The sequence below is a fragment of the Trachinotus anak genome, unplaced genomic scaffold, assembly GCF_046630095.1.
Source record: "Trachinotus anak isolate AG129_WGS33_773 ecotype Australia unplaced genomic scaffold, CSIRO_AGI_Tana_v1 ptg000015l, whole genome shotgun sequence".
Classification (NCBI taxonomy): Eukaryota; Metazoa; Chordata; class Actinopteri; order Carangiformes; family Carangidae; genus Trachinotus; species Trachinotus anak.
The window spans coordinates 6,671,114-6,689,728 of NW_027273866.1; the positions used below are offsets into that span (position 1 = coordinate 6,671,114).

At 43.2% G+C, this 18,615-nt stretch overlaps 1 protein-coding gene across 2 annotated transcripts in view; it reads right to left on the bottom strand.

Moving 5' to 3' along the window:
- Window positions 1-9,742: 9,742 nt before the first annotated feature.
- The window catches only part of pacrg (PARK2 co-regulated), a 122,116-nt gene continuing 113,243 nt past the window's right edge, over window positions 9,743-18,615 (bottom strand). For both annotated transcript variants that reach the window (XM_071498025.1, XM_071498029.1), the window contains one exon: window positions 9,743-10,280. In XM_071498025.1, the coding sequence (XP_071354126.1) occupies window positions 10,120-10,280 (161 nt within the window). In that variant the 3' untranslated portion in view covers window positions 9,743-10,119. The remainder of the gene's footprint in view (window positions 10,281-18,615) is intronic.

The window sequence follows — 18,615 nt, forward strand, 5'->3', positions numbered from 1 at the left end:
GCTTGGTCGTAGTTTTGTTATTGTTCAGCTTTGACTTTAAAGGGTAAAAACCAGTAGCCAGTGTGTCACAGGCTACTTGTGTAAAGTGGAGTGGACTCACCTGAGGCTTTAGTTTCTATCTATATCTTTGTGTAGACAGCAAGGTCAATCCTTTTTTCAATTTACACCCAACCAACACAGGAATCATTCCCCTTTTAGCTAGTCTTTCTTATTGCATTATGTATTATGATATGTACTTGCAAATCTGTCCAGGAGATCTGCTCCTTCAACTAATGACCCTTCTGCCACTTTCAGCTGTTTTACCTCCATTAGAGACCTGGGTTGTAGCAGGAATTACAAATCTTACAGTAACCCTATTTTGAGTGTCTGGGGTGTGGAGCCCTTTAAGCCATGCATTAATTTGCATGAACTTTTTCATAGGGAGATTGACTACTTGAGACTGCTACAGTGACTTCTCAAAACCACTGTTCCTTGTTTATTTGTCACTTAAGATTTTACGAGGTCTGGTGTAATTCTCTGGTTTAACTGTGACATGTATGTGTCTGCTAATCTGGTATGGACTAGTGATCTGGTTTGCACAGGCATATGCAGGTTGAATGTGCGCTCAGCCTTCCTCTTCATACACAAGGTTAGTGCGTGACAGCGGTAGCGCACTTGCCAAGACCAGCCTACGAATCAGACCGATCACAGATTTCATAAGTAGGCTTCACTTTGGTGCTGAAATATGAAAAAAAGATCAACTGGTGCAGTCCTTACCTTACAAAATGCCTATTGTTACTCAAGACTTGTACATCTTGTTATCTGTCTTGGGACCGATTGATCAACGCTCCGGTAATCAATAGAGCCTTTTCATTGTCCTGTCCTTGGGAGGACCTTTCTACATATCCTCAGAAGATTAACATCCCTGATCAATGGAACACACACAAACCAGCTACCTCCGGTTTCCTGCTTAGTGTGAAAATAAACCACAACTGGTATGTTTTGATTTTAACAGCTGTTGGCTGAGAGGGGCCCAGCAAAATCTGAGTCCTGACCTTGGCCCTCATTCAGTTTGTCCGCTTGCTGCTCACCCACTCATGTCTTTGTAAAAGTAGTCCCCACACCGGGTGCATGAATGCTCAAACAGCTGCACCATGACCTTCTGGCTTAAGTTTGTTGCCACTGTGTTGATATGGAGGATAGAAAAACAAGTCCAAGCTTTTTTTTCCAAGCAAAATGTGTGCAACATGTCCAATAAATTGATCAACTACATCTGGTGATGCCTTCGGACAAGTTTAATTAGGCTGAAATAACGCTGTTGTATCCTTAACTTATGAGACACATACATATACCACACACTTACAACACACAAACTTTAAAGCTACTAACACACACACACACACACCAAAAAAAAAGAAAAATCACACATATCCCCACAAAAACATGTGCAATCAGTCCTCCAGCCCCAGATAACAGCATTTGGGAGTGCAGCAGGCGACAGGAGCTTCCACATCAAAGGAAGAAGACAGATACAGTTGCCTTAACAACCAATGCAATGCATTTACTGGATCCTGCCTCTTTGCCCTTCAGCCAGCGTCTACATATAGCTACAGTATATTATTACTATAATTATTGTGGAGCTTCAGTTGAGTCTTGAATAAACCAAGTCTGGTTCAGATGAGACAAAATCTTAAAAAAGTGAAGTCATTAATCTTGAAAGATTTTACACAGGCTTCTGCAGGTCTGATGAGCTTTGTTATATTATTACTGGAGCTAGATTACTGAGAAAGGCTGCAGAAACATTGGTATCAAGGCAAAAATGCAGTTTATAAATTGCTGTCCTCATCTGTGTTGGAATCAAGTCACTTCTCTCAAAAATTTAAGACCAGATCATTCAGTGAAGAAGCAATAATTAATCGTTTATGTCAATTTGGATTCTGGTTGTAACCATGCACTGCATATCAACATGAAAATCATATTGTTTGTTTGGATTTAACAGTCTAATATCTCAAATGCCCTGCTGGCATGTCTGTTGTCTTCTGGAGTGTCTGGTATTCACCATTTGATTGCGATAATTCTAACCAGTGACCAAAGGAAAACACAGATAGCAAGGTTTTTACATAATGGCTTGTCATTTGCACCGCCAACAATTACACAGGACATGTCATATTAGTCCTGTTGTCCACACAGTCTGCGGTATCAGCAGTATCTTGAAGTCAGGACGATAACACATCCCTTGAAGTCAAACACTGATAAGTGATTTTGGTGGATAAGCGTAAATAGATAGGCAGAGGGAATGAGGGACCGCATTTTTCATATGACTTGGAGATAGCTAAATTGTTCATGGTGTCGACTTTATGGTTCTTTTTTTTTCTCCTCCCTTATTCTTTGAATATAAGCGATGGAAAAAGTCACAGTCTTCTTGCATCAAAAAAGAATCTGGCATTTATTCTGAGCTTTGAAAATGGGTTTAGTTCTTATCTCCAACGGTGCGCATGGTAATTTGCACCTTGCCTAGCGCTCATTCTTCTGGGTTGGGTCACATATGGTTTCGGTGGGTGTGTTGATATGTGTGTGAAATAGCAACACAGAGTTAGAGACACAGCAATAGACAAGCAGAGCAAACCTAAATTGTATGTGTGTGTGTGTGTGTGTGTGTGTGTGTGTGCGCGCGCATGCTTGTGGCTTCTGACAGCCTGAGAGTAAACAGAAAACGATATTAATCCCCCCTTTTGCTCCCCCTGCCCTTGTGTTTTCGTCATTTTTAATAACATGGTTTCTATTCAACAATTAATCCAATTAACAAGGATCCAGATAATTAATGAACATGCATTTAGCCCCTTTTGAAGAGAGGCTGTTAGCTCACTCACAATGAGCTTGGAGAGTGCCCTGGGTTTACAACTGAAAGTATGCTAATGGAAACAATGCGGCCCTCAGTAGGGGCCCTGTAGCTGGTTGCAACCTGCCTAAGGGGCCACAGCCGCAGGAAATTGAGTGGGAGCTGGTGACTCTGTCGAGGCAAGGCTGTCTGCGATAACGGCTGTGGCTCTGGAGGAGGCAAACAGAGGCCCACAGGCTCCGATAACACATACATACAAACAAGAACAACATCTTTCCTTTTTTCGTTTGAATTACTAGTTTGGGGACTGTGGGGAAAAAGCGCTGGCAGAATCTGGGTCATTTACATTTTGAGGAAGGTGGGAACGGAAATAAATGTCCTTCTAGCCACCACAGCATATGCAGAGAAATACATAATGCACCTATTATTCATTTTAACTCATATCATCCGCACGACATGACAAATGCCCTACTATTGCTCGTGTGGATGTGTCCATGCACTGTTGCGCTCACACTTGTGCGCTTATATTGAATAATATGCATGAGTATGTTATCGTCAGTCACTGAACATTATTTATTTGTCTTAAAACACCTCAAGTAAGAATTGCAGACAATGAAAGGATGTGTAAGTGAAAGTGACGGTGGGACATGGTGGGATGATCCCGCTGGTTTCATCTTGTGGTGTTATTAGTAAAACTAAGGACCTCTAAATGTCTTCGAGAGCGCTCATTTTAAATGTCACTATAGCTACATTGCAATATTGACATTCAACCGTGTTGCCATTTAGCTGTGTCTGTTAAATGTTTACTTTGTGAGATGACTTTGCAATTATAAAATCCAACGATTGATCAGCATCCCAGTGCTCACATGGTCACAGGCCTATGCTCAGTTGTGTGACACAAAAAACAAAACTGAAAAATACCTAAATGAGAAAACAACTAAATTCTGAGCTGGGCTTCACTAAAACACTTAATAGGTGATCATGGAGAGCACTTCTTGCCAAATGTTGGTTGTTATGCATAATTATGTTGTAACTGTATAACTGAACAATACAATTATGCAATAATTGTATTGTTCATGTTTTATTTGACACCTACCTGTTGACAGGATTTCAGGGTTAAGGAAGGGCAAAAGGCATACAAAAAGATATATTTTAATTTCACTGGTGGAGCTACACCAATATTTTTAAACCAGTATTTTTCCACAGGTCTTTGGCCTATTTGTGGTTGTGGGAGCAGGGAAAGTAGATCCCAAAAGTGGATGAAGAAAAGATGTACGCATGCCATACAGACAATACTTTCAAGAAGAGTGACAAGAATGTAAGTACTATAGACTTTTTTTTAAAAAGTTTTATTCATCACACGAGAAAAGTGTGCATACTTTTCACATTCTACAAGTCATACTAAGGAAGAAGTATGGGAGAAGCTACTGGGGTGTTACACTGTGGAGTGGCATGAGGAAAAATCTATCACAATTCAAGCTGAAGCTGCAACATTCCCGCTCTTCTATCCACCATTCTCTATTCTGTTAAAGGTCACCTTGGGTGTTGTAGTCTAGATGCTCCAGTGGTTTGGCAATCTGGTGATGGAAATGCCTGTTGGTCTGCCTGTTGTCGCACAGACGGGAGGGGAGAGGGTGATTTTGGGGAGGGGGAGAGGGGGGCGCAGCTGCAGCCATTTGTGATAGAAGGCTGTGATGGGAAAACTTCACCTCCAGATTCTCACCTCGAACCTGCTGATCGTCAATCAACAGGAGGAAATGACACACAAAAGCACAAGTTTCTATTTTACAGTGAGAGACTCTTACACAGACTGAGGATAAACACGTTTCACCCACTCCTCCTTCCTCATTCTGTCCCTTGTGGAGAACACACCAGTGTCAATACAGCTTAAAGAAGTCCAGCCGATGCTACGTCTGTCCCCGCTACTTGTTAACAGCGTGGGTCCATTCCTGCTCCTACTGTATTTGTTTACTTGCTCGTTCGTCTGTTTGTGCGTGCCTGCCAGCCCGTAGCAGGGAAAGAAATGAGTGTTTGTGAGCGATAAGACCTATAGGAGAGGAAGAGGAGGAAGAGGAAGAGAAAGTGGGAGACGGAGAGAGGCAGAGAATCCTGATTGATCACATCTGTTCAGACAAGGATTGATCCTGTGGTGTGGCCAGCTCTGGGATCTAAACACACCGACACACCACACACATAAGCACAGATACAAACCTAAGCCGTGAACCAGGATGTGAGATTTTAGCAAACATTATTAATATTTAAGGGGAGCTTTACAGAGGACTGCACAGGGAAAACAGAATATGAGCTCCTCTTTCAAAATGTTTACATTATTCCACCACTCTTGAATTAAGCCTGTGAATCAGACACCTGGCATATGGAGAGGCAGATAGATAAATCTCCATTGTGCTGTCCTGTCTTGCACATGCTCAGTCGGTCCCTGGAGTCCGCTAGGCAGACATGAACAAGACGAATCATTCCCAGGGGGGCATTTATTTCTGTTGCACAGCACAATCCCCTCATTGCTGGTCCTAACAATCTGCCTTTTGAGACTGTAACATCGGAATAATAAGAAGAAGGGGACAGAGGAAAAAAGGAAGGATGTAATAAAGGGGAAGACAAATAAAGATTTCCTGAATGCTTAACAAATTCTCCCACTGTACACAGGGTTACATCACAACATGCAACACGCAACCCAACTTTGATCATAAATGTGACCCTTATGGATGAATTATTCGATTTTGAACGCAAAGCAGGGCGTTGGCACTTGTGAGTCCAGCTACGAGAGCGTGGTGATGTGGTTGAGTGCCAGTTGTCCCTTCAGTTCTCCTCTGTTTTTCACTTGTGAGGGGAAAACCAGATAAACAAGTGGGTTAGATGGTAGCCCTGCCTCTCACTCACCCACCCCCCACCCCCCACCTTCTCCACCTCCTCGTCCTCTTCTCTGGTCTCTTATTCCTCTCTCTGCAGCTGACTGCTCCTAAATCTCCGGTCTGGCCGGAGCTAGACAGCTCTCTCTGCCAGGTGACACAACATCCCACTTCCTTCCATCCATCCATCTCGAGGCAGCCCACACAGTCGCTCCTTCCCTTCATTTCTCTCCATGCTGGATTCATCTTGGACTGCCGGTCTGTCTCTGAGCTCGGGCAAAACATATCTCCCTGTCTTCCTCTTTATTCAACATGTTTTCTCTCTCTCTCTCTCTCTCTCTCTCTCACACACACACACTCACACATATATTTCAAGCTGACTTCCTTCTTCCATAATTGTCTTTTTCTTCCTTCCTCAGTCTCAGCTGTTTCTGTACTTTTCTCAATCTCTTTTTTCCCCTCCGTCAACAGAACGCTATCTGCGTGCTTGTGTAGCTTTTGTTGCGCAGCTCACTGCGATACAAAAGCCTTTGTTGGCCTGCCACCACTGTGATGTGGTGAGACGGAGATGCACAAGGACAAACTTGAGCTCCGTGGAGCCAGCTCACTGTTCACTCTGAGATAACAGCTCAACCTGAAGGCTGGAGTAGCTTGCGGGGTGCGAGCCAGACACACATGTAAACACTTGTCTGCATGGTCGAATGTGTTGATCTCTGTGGCTGTATGAATTCTGGGTATAAATCGTCCCATGTCGGTACAGCGCTTAGTGTTTCCATCAGTGAAATGGCTTGCATGTGTTCCTCAGTGGGAGTTATTGCTTGCTGCAGGGCAGTGGCAGCTGTTGTGAAGGGCTGAGCTAGCTAGGCTAATAATAACCCCGGAGCTGAGTGAGTGCCCATGGGCCCCACATCGTCTAGGGTTGACCCCTGGAGTCCAGTTGCAATGGAGAGTGAGGATTAGGCCAGGTTGTGGATTAGAGAACGCTATTTCACTCTTGTAAGGACGAAAGCAGGTGTGCAAGAATGCTACACACTCAGTGGTTAACGGTGGGGTCGTAGCACCCTAAACGCACCGCCTTGTAATCTGTGGAAAGCATGCACATTAACCATGTGATAAAAAAGTGTTTTTTACGCTATACTACAAACACATCTGAATATACACACAGGAGCAGTAAGACACAGAAACAAGATCAGCAAGATTGGAGCTAATGGGTTTTTTTTTTTTAACAAAGCCAAAATTTCCTTAATCTCTCCAGTTTGTATCTAGAGTGAGGGAAATTTAGCAAAAAAGCAATGGACAAGCATAGAGATGCTGCAAAATGGCTGAGTAACATGTTGGGTCAATAACATCACCCAGATGCTATCAGCCAGATCTTTTACAATAGACAAGGGATAGAAAAAAAAACTCGGAAATGCTCTCAACTGAAAATAATAATGTGACTTTATCTGCGATAGATAGTATCTGTTGTAGGGAAGTAGAGCATGATGTTATAACCTGTGTTCTATGACTGGAGGAAATATACTGAATGGGGAGCCATTTATTTCCTTGTGTATGTTATGGCACCCATAGTCACAAAATGATCAATTGCTCATTATGACTAAGAGAAAAGGGTCAGAATATGGTGATCAGGACAATTTCTGCTGCATGCTAAATTTATTTTTTCATGTCTGAGAACGGGATGAGATACGGCAGATATTCAAGTAATGTCATGCATGGTCTTTCCGGCCTGTAGGTCTGGACCAGTCATGCGTTGATGCCTTTGATAGGCCAAATAACCTCATTGGCTGCCTCCATTCCTGTTCATTTCACAGTTGACTCTATTACTTGCATGAGCAATTACAGCTTGGTGTTGTTGTTTGGCATTGTTTGCTGTTACTGTGTATGTGTGTGTCACGTGTGCTTAGGTCTGTGCATGTGTGTGTGTATGCAGCTCTTGATTCGAGACCATATAGTCTGATGTTCCTTTCCAGACTGTCACCTTTCTTAATGAGCTTCAGTGGGTTCCTGAAGAGGTCGAAACGGATGCCATTTAACATTTAATGCTCATTAGCTCCTGTGATGTGACCTAATTGAGCCAAAGCAATCAGATTGCCCCAGCCCTCGAAGTGCGAAGATGTGAACTCTTGGCAATTTCTGCACATTATGGGCTGTATGACACTGTACCCTAGCTTGAAGCAAGGGGCTCTGATGAAAAGATGGGAGGTGCGAGTAAAACGTCTGATGAGTCCTGTTCTGAAGAGTAATATTTGAAGCACTCTGAAAAAAAGCTTCGCAAAAATATTTGCCACTTTGTCCTTTTTCTAGTTGTCCTCTGTATTTCTAAGCTCTCCTTCCGTGGCTGGCTAGCTGCTAGCCTGTGGCTCAGTAAAATTGGACAGGTGAAGCGGGACAGCGGGGTGTCACTGATACAGTTCGACAGAACCACAGGCTATTCAGAGTTCGATCCGTTCATCAAGTGAGAACATGGGTGAAACTGTACCCCCTTTAAAAGCAGTTCATGTGCCTCCACTGTTGCTATATTTGTTTTGTTATGCAGGCGTAGTTATTAAGGTGAAATGTGTATTTTGTGCTGAAAGGGGACCACTGCACTCCTTTTCGTCTTTCACTGCACAGATCAAGCAGCAGGCAGAGAGCCGCTCGGCCAGGTTCAGTAGTCTGGAACACCTATTCAGTAACATTCTTTTCAAGATGTGCTAAGGTTGAAATATGAGCATTATGAACCTGTCTACTGCTTGAGAATAGATTCCTCCGCAGGCCTGTAAAGTTGCTTTTGCTGGAGACATGACTTACAATAAGAGACGGTGCAAGTGTCCTTGTGAGTGTCAGAAATCAATTACACCATGTTTCCCCTGTGGGTCACAGGATTGTATATGTATATGCACAAGTGTGTGTCCATTTGTGTGTGTGTGTGTGTGTGTGTGTGTGTGTGTCTGTATGTGTCTGTGCGTGTGTGTGGGTGGGTGGGTGGGGGGGGCACCATTGCTGAACTTCTATTATGTCTGGGTAGAAGTTTCCACTGTGACTTTAACGCAGTAGAGGATGACAGGATAAAGGGAGAGAGCACCTTCAGTCTGCACAGCATGAGAACACAAAGTTGGTTTAAGATGCTTACTGAGTTACTGGCTGGTCTTGATAAAAAAAAGACCGCACAGATGCTGTCATGCACAAACACTCACGAATAAGCCTGCATGCACACCAAGTGTTTGCTAAGATCACTGTGGGGTGTGTGAGTTCAAAGGATGGTTACCAAACGTCTGTGCATACGAGTGTGTGTTTGTCTAGAGGAATGCTGTCGGTCGTCATTCCTTTGCATCTTTCATTGCATGTTTAGACAGGCTCTGTCTCCAGCTGGGTTTGTGACAGAATGGGTACAGTGTTACAATACAATACAAAACACCACCCCAGTTGTAAGCAGAGGCAGTTGTAGCGCAAGACAAAACACAGTGCAACAGGACGTTATGATCTAACACAGGAAAGACAGACCTGCATGACTAGAATCACTCTTGTTTTTCTACCTCTCAGAACTGCATTAGCACCTTTTCAATTAAAAGCTTTGCAGTGTAGAGATAACACCTTTCATTTGTTTAGTGTTTCAGCACAGGCAAATGAAGTACTTGATATTTATATTCCAAAATATCACATATGATCTACGTGACCATCTTTAGAGTAAGACCCATAGCCTGCATATTTCAAGGGTGGCTGTAAAAAAAAACACAAAAAGGAGTGCTGCAGGATTGGTTTGAGAGGTTTCTCTGGACCTGTTTCTGACCTTTTTCCGCCTTGAAATCTTGTCACCATTCAGAGGAATCTACCGTAGCTGTCAAAATTAAAATGCTTCTCCATGAAGGAGCAAACAGCAAACATTTTACAGTTAACGTTCAAGTCTACAGGGGATGAGCATTTGATAGCATTTGAAGTTTTACTCTAAAATCAATATGTTTTCTTACATTTTGGAAGAGTATGTCATGCATAACTCTGTTTGCAATATACATCACTATGCATCAGGGGTTACTTATCAACTAGCTAAATAACAAAATAACAATGAATGGATAATATATCAAACATACTGGCATATTTTAATCAGGCAAATTTGCTCTGTCAAACTTGTTCCAGTATTAAGTTATAATGATAAATACAGACAGAAAATACTTTGTGAATTGTTGTGAATTTAATAAGAGTTTAAAAATGATGCCAAAGAGCTTGTGGGGGGGCGGTTGTGAAGCTCATGAAGTGGAGCAAAACAGACCATACGACGTAGCCTTGGGTTCAGACAGAAAAAGAGGACAAGTGGAGTGATGTTGAGATTAGGGGCAAACTAGGATAAAAAGGGATAAGATAAGGGTTTCATGTAGATGCGGGCAGGGGGCAGATAAAAAGAGTGGCAAGGGGGTAAAGTCAAGAGTCTGTGCAATGTCTAAGGTGAAGGCCCCCCCCTCAGCTGATCATGCAGGACTCGTAGGTAGGCACCATGTATTTGATGTTTATGAAGGCGTCCTCTCCTCCATAGCGCTCAAACACCTCCAGAGTCTCCTGGATCAGATCACCGATGTTCTCTCTTTTCTGCTGGCTGTAGTCGATGCCGTCTCCAGAGTTGACTGAGGCCGCAAAAACAGAGAGAGACAGATAGAATAATAAGAATAAAAATACCCAAAAAAAGAGATACGTATATTTCAGCTCAGTCTGGGTCATCACAGCCTGTGAGGCTGATGTCAGGGCTCACAAAGCACCACCTGTGGCCACGCTGCATTGCTTTGCTGCAGACTGACTTGGCAAATGCCATCCTTCCATCTGACTTCAAACCTAATGGACAGACTGAATTTAATTTACCCCTCTTATGCTGTGGCCAGTTGGGACCGAACAGCAGAAGAGTTTTTAACTGTTCAGCTGAAAGTTTAATGAGGCAGCCTGCAGAGTGGAGAGCAATGAGTCAGTGGACGGTTCTGCTGTTGCACAACTCTGCATTGGTGCACACAAGGCATGAGCAGTGACCTGGTTCATGCTCCACAAGTAGGAATGTGTGTGCACTTTTTTGTTTGTTTGAGTGTGTGAATTTGTACTACTATAAAAATCTGAGACAAAAACAACCTTAACACCATCAAAATGTCCAACTTTGATTTGCTGTGTTTTTTGCATTTTCCAGATGTTTGTGTACATGTCCGATCAATGGCAAATAAAAAGCATAATTCACTTGTGGCCAATAACAATACGGCAAAAGAGCTGCAGAACCTCCCCTACGTAGAGGACACATACAAACACACACAGACAGTACACACAAAATTGTACAACAGAGCTCTAGCGTGCTGGGGGAACTTGTTATCGAAAAAAGATTCCTGAGGTGTCCAGCTTCCACTCCCTCCTTCTTCCCCCCTTTAACCAGCAGGCACACTTAAACACACACAGACACACACACACATCGTGACTTTATCAGCACACAGCAAACTGCCAATCTCATGCCAATGCACTTGGGGCTCAAAACACTTTTCAGAGGGAGGTAAATATAGAGAGGAATATGGTGCACACACACACACACACACACACACACACACAGGTGTCCACATTTACTTGCAAAAAATGTCCCATTCAACTCAAATATCCTGGAGGGAAACTGTGGATTTATTTCTTGAGGCTACAAAATGAAGAGAAGAGAAGAGAAGAGAAGAGAAGAGAAGAGAAGAGAAGAGAAGAGAAGAGAAGAGAAGAGAAGCGAAGAGAGGAGAGGAGAGGAGAGGAGAAGAGAAGAGAAGAGAAGAGAAGAGAAGAGAAGAGAAGAGAAGAGAAGAGAAGAGAAGAGAAGAGAATTGTCAAGTGTACCTGTGATGTGAAAAATTAACCGCAGCACTTTAAGGGGGACTCCTCAGCCCCATCTCTCACTCCTGATTAGACCAGAAAAGAGAAGGGGACATAAAACCTATCTCTCACTTCTTCTAACACACCATCCTTTATTCTTTCTCAATCTTTTCTAATCTCTCATCCTCCCTGACAGACTCAACACCCCCCCCCCCCCCCCCCTCGCCTTTCCACCTATCCTTGGCCTCCTCATTAAAGCACAAAGAGAGCCAGTCCCATAAAGCTGGCTGTTAAGCAGTAACACGTCTATGATCTCAGTCTGCTGCACTTGCTTCATCGTCAGGATTCGCTCTCCTGTTTTACATGAAAGCGACGGGGGAGAATTCTCCAGCCGTGGTTTGACCGTTGGTTAGCCTCGGCACAGTGCAACTTTAACTGCATTGGCTTTATTTAGCAGCTATTTACTGTTTTCCTTTTGGAGAAACAACAGCAACAACTTCATACGCTTAAGAATGCTGCCTTTAAGAAAAGCTCTTGTTTATATCTAAACCTAGGCTGTTTTATTCTTGTACTACCCACAACACAGGCATCTGCATCCTACTAGTTAGCAAAATCTTAAATAGCATCTAAAATGCATCCATCTGTGCGCTAAAAGAGAAACAGCAAAAGCAATCAGGCAGGAATGAGGACAACAGTATGCTGTGATGTGTGAAAGCTTGCAGAGTCGTGAAAAGTAAAGAATAAAGTGACAGGAGTCAGCCGAGTCATTCTTACGATTGGTTTCAGCTGAGCGGGAGTGTGTGTGTGTGTTTGTGTGCATGCATGTTTGTGTAGGTTAAAAAGCCAAGCCCACAGAGAGCCACCCCCTGTTAGTAGAAATGAGCAGCCAAAGCCAGCCCAGAGGGAGAGCTTGGCCTTCAGGCAAAGAGCACGGGGAGCCCGGGAAGAGGTGCGGCTTGGAAACCAACAAAGCTCAGGCCCGTTTACTGGGGCCTGGAGAGGGGAGTGAGGAGGTTTTGCAAGGGGGGAGGGGGGTGTTGCTTCTCAGCCCTTCCCAAGTGCATTTCCATTGCTGAGCTGTTAGGAGGACAGTAGCATCAAAAGGAAGAGGCCAGAGGAATTTGCAATGATTCTCAATATTTAAAGAGCAGAAAAGGGAGAAGTGTGTTTAAGGAGGGATGGAGGGAAAGGAAGGGGTGGGGGTGTTAAAAGCTGCCTCTGCAAATGTCCTTCAGCAAAATAACTTTCTTTCTCGCTCTTCCTCTCTTTTTTTTTCTCTCTCTCTCTCTCTGCTTTCGGCAATATCTGCAACCCTGGGCAGAGAGAGAGAGAAAGAGGAAAAAAAAATCTTTAAAGACAATCATAATAAAAACGTCTGCCCTGTGAACAGAAGGAAAGGGGCCCTAGCAGGAGCTAGGTGTCTGTTCCTCTGAGGAAGAGGAAGGGTCGATACAGATACAGACAGGGGAGGACTCTCAGCACAGCGACATTTGCTTCACAGAAGGTGGAGGAAGAAAAGGAAGGTGGCACCGAAAAGGTGCTTTGTTTCTGCCTTTCATGCTAAATCTCTGGGATTGGACTGGTCTTTAGCACATAGACAAGGGAGGTGAGGTGAAAAGGAAGAGGTGAAAGATAAAGTAGATCTATCTATCTATCTATCTATCTATCTATAGATCCTTTTTTTCATTAAGGCAACCTGGGCTGTGTCTCTCTTGGGCTCTGCTGTGATTTCTGGCAAACACCACCAAACCAACACTAAACTACACACAACAACAGCTGCAGCCTTCCTCCTCCTCCTCCTCCTACTCCTCCACCCTGCTCTTTCTCCATCCCTCATTCCCCACGGTCCTAAACAACCTGTCTTCCCACATCAAGCTGAAGACAAGCAGTCACAGATGCAGGCAGCACTCTGTGTTTCGTCCAAACTAATTTCATATGTATAGACAGTACATTTTAGGGGTTTATTAACTGTGTGGGTCAGATGACTGTCAGATCTCCTTACTGTTTCATTTTTTTTCTTAACCTCTAACAAAGCTCCACAGTTACCCCATTGTACAACGGCTGACCGAGGTTAGCATACATTGTGTGTATGTTTTATGGTTATAATCTCTTCTCCTGCCAGGAACTGGGTGACACACACACTGCAGCAGCTTAAGGAAGTTTAGCTGAAAATTCCTGAGCTGATTTAACATAATATCAACCCACCTGCCATTGTTTCTAATCAACTTACCCCTGATTGTGGAGGTTACTTATGAAAGCAGCTTAGAGAGGGAGCCCCCCCCCCCACCCCCCCCCCCCCCCCCCAACACAACAGCTCTTTGATCATAGTAACCACATGCAGAAGAGAATCAATGAATGAGAGAGATTTGTTTTTTCTTTCTTTCTATTTTTTTTTTTCAAGAGGTTTGGCCTTGCTCGGGAGGGAAATGGAGGAATGTAGGTTATGCGTGCCATGGAACAGCGTAAGTTCCAGGAATACTTTGTGGAGAAGTTGATCGTGGCTGCGCAGCTGACAGTGTTGTGTGAGTGCATGTGTTGTAATTGTGTCCTATTACTGATCCACACTCTGAGAGATCTTGCTCAGGCCATCCTTCATCCCCAACCCAGCAATCAGCATAAGGAATACACATCGTTGTTTGCATGAATATTCTTTTTTATACAGGTATGTTTTTCCTGATAATAACATTGGGAATCTATTAAGTTATGTTCCATTGGGATTCGTTTATATATAGATTGAATTGTTATTATTGTTAATCTTGATCATAAAAATCTAAGCAGTTCCTTTTTCTTCTCTGTCTGAGAACCATGGTTTAGAAATGTTTTCCCTCAAGCTTAAATTTACTTAACTCATATTATGACTGCTTAAAAAGGTTTTAACAAAATATTATACTCTCTAATATTCTGGAAGATAAATATACCAAAACTACATGAAGACACACAGCTTGAAATACTGAGGATCATTTCATACCTTCTCTGTCTCATTCTGACCGAATGAATTTCACACAGAATGCAAACAACCACTGCAATTGTCTTTTATAAATGTATGACCAAACTCAAATATGCTTTTTTTCTTTTTAACTGGTTGAAGTTTTAAAAAAGTAAAACCAAACTTAAGTTGGGGAGAAAATATGTTAATAAACTGGTTCTTGACATGGATTTTGATGATGTGAATTCCAATTTGATCTACAGTTAAAACAATCTCTATGCATGTGGATGTGTGAACCAGGGCATATGGACAGGGAGAAGAAGAGCAGCATAGTGGTGGTGGTGTGTGTGTCACAGAGGGTGTGTATGTGTGTGAGGAGGTGGTGAGGAGTGGATGAGACAACTGGAGGAGGCCTGCGCTTAACAGCAGGGCTCTAATTAAAAGGGCCTCACAGTTGGGTGCAGACAGGCCTCTCATAAAGAGACTCACACTCTGGCACAGAGGTTGGAGAGACCAGGTGTGTGTGTGTGTGTGTGTGTGTGTCTGTGTGCCTAACCACAGGTGTCTGTAAAGGGAAGGCAGGAAGACACACAACAGTGTGTGTGTGTGTGTGTGTGTGTGTGTGTGTGTGTGTGTGTGTGTGCGCGCGCGCATGTGTGTGTGTGTGCACGCATGTGTGTGTATGTAGACGTAATTACGGTATATATTTTTATGTGTATACTTAATGTGTACACATACAGACACATAGAGATGTACACACAGGTGGAGAGTGAATGTGTGTGTTTGTAAGTAATTGCATGTGACAAGGACAGAGAGGGTTAGAGAGTGAGTGGAAAAAGAGAGAGAGGTAGAGACGCATGAGGACTTGGTGTAGAGGAAAAGGTGTTTTGATCCTTCATTTAGTTTAAATAGTAATACGACATCAGCTAAAACAAAACTAAAATATTTGAAAGCAAAACGTACTCATTCATGAGAATGGTCCCTGATAAATAACTGATGAAAAACTGTTATGTTGTTTTATTTGGTTGAAGTGGTAGTTTAAACTGCAACAATGCCTCATATTTTAAGCTTACCACATATTTTACATGCAAAATCTGCTAAGTAAAAAATATAGATTTAGCTAATTATAGTTTTAGAAGAGGAATATTAAATATCATGAAATAGAGATACCCAAGAGAAGTACCAGTACTTCACAATTGTACCTGAGTAAAGTTCTATTCCTTTGCTACTTTCCAGTTCTGCCTCAAAAACTCTTCTTTCCCTCACACTGGTATTTCCTCCTGCCAAAGTCCACAGCCCCCTCTTCCCCTAATGGATCAGCCAGAGGCTGACGGATGGCACAGCTGTGGCTCACATACACAATCACGCTAACACACACAAACACACACACACACACACACACACACACACACACTTACACACACACACCTGGAGCTGGGCCCATTCCCACTCTGTTGCTTTTCCATCTCAACCTTTGTGCGTAATCAATAACAGCATTTCAGCTTAACACAGCTAGCCACAATGAGAGCTGCAATTCAGTCACATCACAATACACACACACAACACACACATATCCAGGTTGCGAGCAGAGAAGTAAAACAATAGGCTTGTGGCCAGCAGTAGTTTATTAAACCCCCAACCCCTATACCAGCCATCATCTGACTGCTCATGCTTACTGAAGTCTAACCTTTGCTGTAGGTCAGTGATCTCATTTTCCATGTGTTCATCCAGCCCAGCAGTGTTCAGTCTATAGGCTAGCTGCAGCTCAGTGCCATTTCAACCCAGAGAAAGTTGGACATCAGCAAAGCAGTACGCCAGAAAGAGGAAAACGTGTCAAGGTCAGATTGCACAGCAGAAAGTAAGACAGGAGGAATGTGTAGACAAGCTTGAGACAAAGACGTAACCTACTGAGGATGCTCCTGAGTTGTTAGATTTCTATCGATCCAGCTCCCACTGGCTTACTCGTCTACATCTGTGCGTAGGTATACAGGAATTGAATTCCAATTCCACACTTCCGCCAAAATCGTGCCGTGGCTTTGGCTAATCTTTTCTTCAAAACGGGCTGATGGAGGGGTACAAAGCCCCACTGAGGCAAGGTGGAAGAATCCCTCTGCCACACCTCACAAAACCCTCCTCTTGCTCATCTCTTTTTCAATTAGCAAACTAGACCTAACCATAACCGAGAGCAATATCGGTTTGCACCATTTAGTCATGGTATTAATGCACAAAGAGGGCTCATCTGAAATGATGGATCAATGCTATTTTCCAAGCTGCTACCATGTCTATTATTGTTTCAATTACCACCACTCAGATAATGGTTATCCCAGTCCCATCTCATCCAGTTGTAGCCTGATACATGTATGTGTGAGTCAGTTTCAGCATGCTTGTCACAGGTCTAAAGGAAAGAGTCATCTCATGTTATGTCCACAGGTATATCACTCTGCTGGCTCAGACAGGCAGCTACATTTTAATTATTTTCAAATTAGATTCCACATTGTTCAAGGTGCACAGGTGTGTGTGTGTGTGTGTGTGTGTGTGTGTGTGTTTGTGTTTTGGCTGGTGACAAATGATCCTCGTGGTGTGCTGTAGCAAGGTTTTCATCTGGGTCAGAAAATACAGACAGAGGACTTCTTATCGCAGCCTTGGCCAGACAGAGGGCCATGCATTACCCAGTAGTGCCTACAGATTGCACACAATGCAACAGCAAATCTACACTCTGAATTTGACTGTGCTGCACAGAAAGACGCTGCAGCTGCTGAGGCTTCAAGGAACATCGGAGGTTCACCCCGAAATCTTGTTTTCACAGAGCAAACATGCCCAACATACCACTTTCTCTCCCAAGAGATATTTTGGGTAAGTTAGGGATTATGGGTTAACAAAAGAAGTGTGTAAGGGTGCAACAGACACTGGTTCTGTCACTTGCAAGTTAAAACATATTAAGGGTAATCTGATTAAAAACTGCTGCGACAAGAGCTGTTAATTCTTAATATTTCCCTGTCCTTTTGTCACCCATTTAGGCATTCAAAAGAAAAAAGAAATATGTATTACAGCGATATTAAGAGAATAAAGAATCAAAGCTTCTACAGTCTCCAGTCTTCCACAGAGGACCTAGCCTTTCCCACTGTGCCTGTCTGTGTCTCTCCCTAGCTGGGAGGAGAGTGTCAGTGCTGTCAGGTGTGAGTCAATGTCGTCAGATGCGATCTCATTACGCCAGCTTACCTCAAGGTTAGCAGTGGGCTGCTGGCTAGGCACAAAATCGATCTGCACCAGGGACGGGCGTTAAAGGCCACCGCGGTGTGTAGTGCGCACACTTGCACATGAGCCAAACAAGCATTGTGCTTTGCAAATGCAAAAGCCCACTAATACAGGCATAGGCACGTAACATATGTACACAAAGCTCTGAAAGAGCACTATAGTGTGTGAGTCTGACGCCATGTGAAATGGCTGCAGATTAACATATTGACACATTTTGCTTTCTAATGCAACAAGAACTCAGCAAACATGCCACCAGGAGCCATATCTAGTCAGTGGTCAAAAAGCTTCGTCTTATCTGTTTTCGCTTCATACAGATAATAGAAGACCACTTATCATCTTCTTAGAAGAAGGTGCTGAAATACCTTGGGTAAAAACCTGTACCAATATTTCACTTCATACATATCTCCTCAACGCCTAGCCTGACGTAACCTGTGGGCTACAGGTTACGTCGGACAACAACATTCCCGAGTCCTCTGATAATGTTGTCTGTTGGAATATATAAAGCAAACAAATATCTACTCAGGGCTGACAGCAGAAAGACCGCCTTCTAATGTCTAACATGTTTGACAGGAACCCAATAAGCATTGACAGGTTGTTGCCTTTGCCAATCCATCAGACCATCAAAGTTTATCTCAGAGTTCAAAGAAAATGTCCACGGCTACATATGTTTGTCTAAAAATGTCACAACACGGTTCATTCCTTAGATCTTGTCACATCAAATTAATGGCTGCCACAAATAATAAATAAAAAGCAGGGAATATTTTTTATCTCTATTCTGAATGGTGGTTGTGAGCTTTAGTAACACAAGCTAATAGTGAAGAAATGAATATTCATGGGAAACAGCTTGTCTGGTGCACCTTTGCTTTGGTAGCAGGTGTCCATAAGTGGGGGATACAGGTGGCTTTGCTAAGGGTACCTGCCACCCATTCCTTCCTTTACACATCTTAATGTACACACAGAGC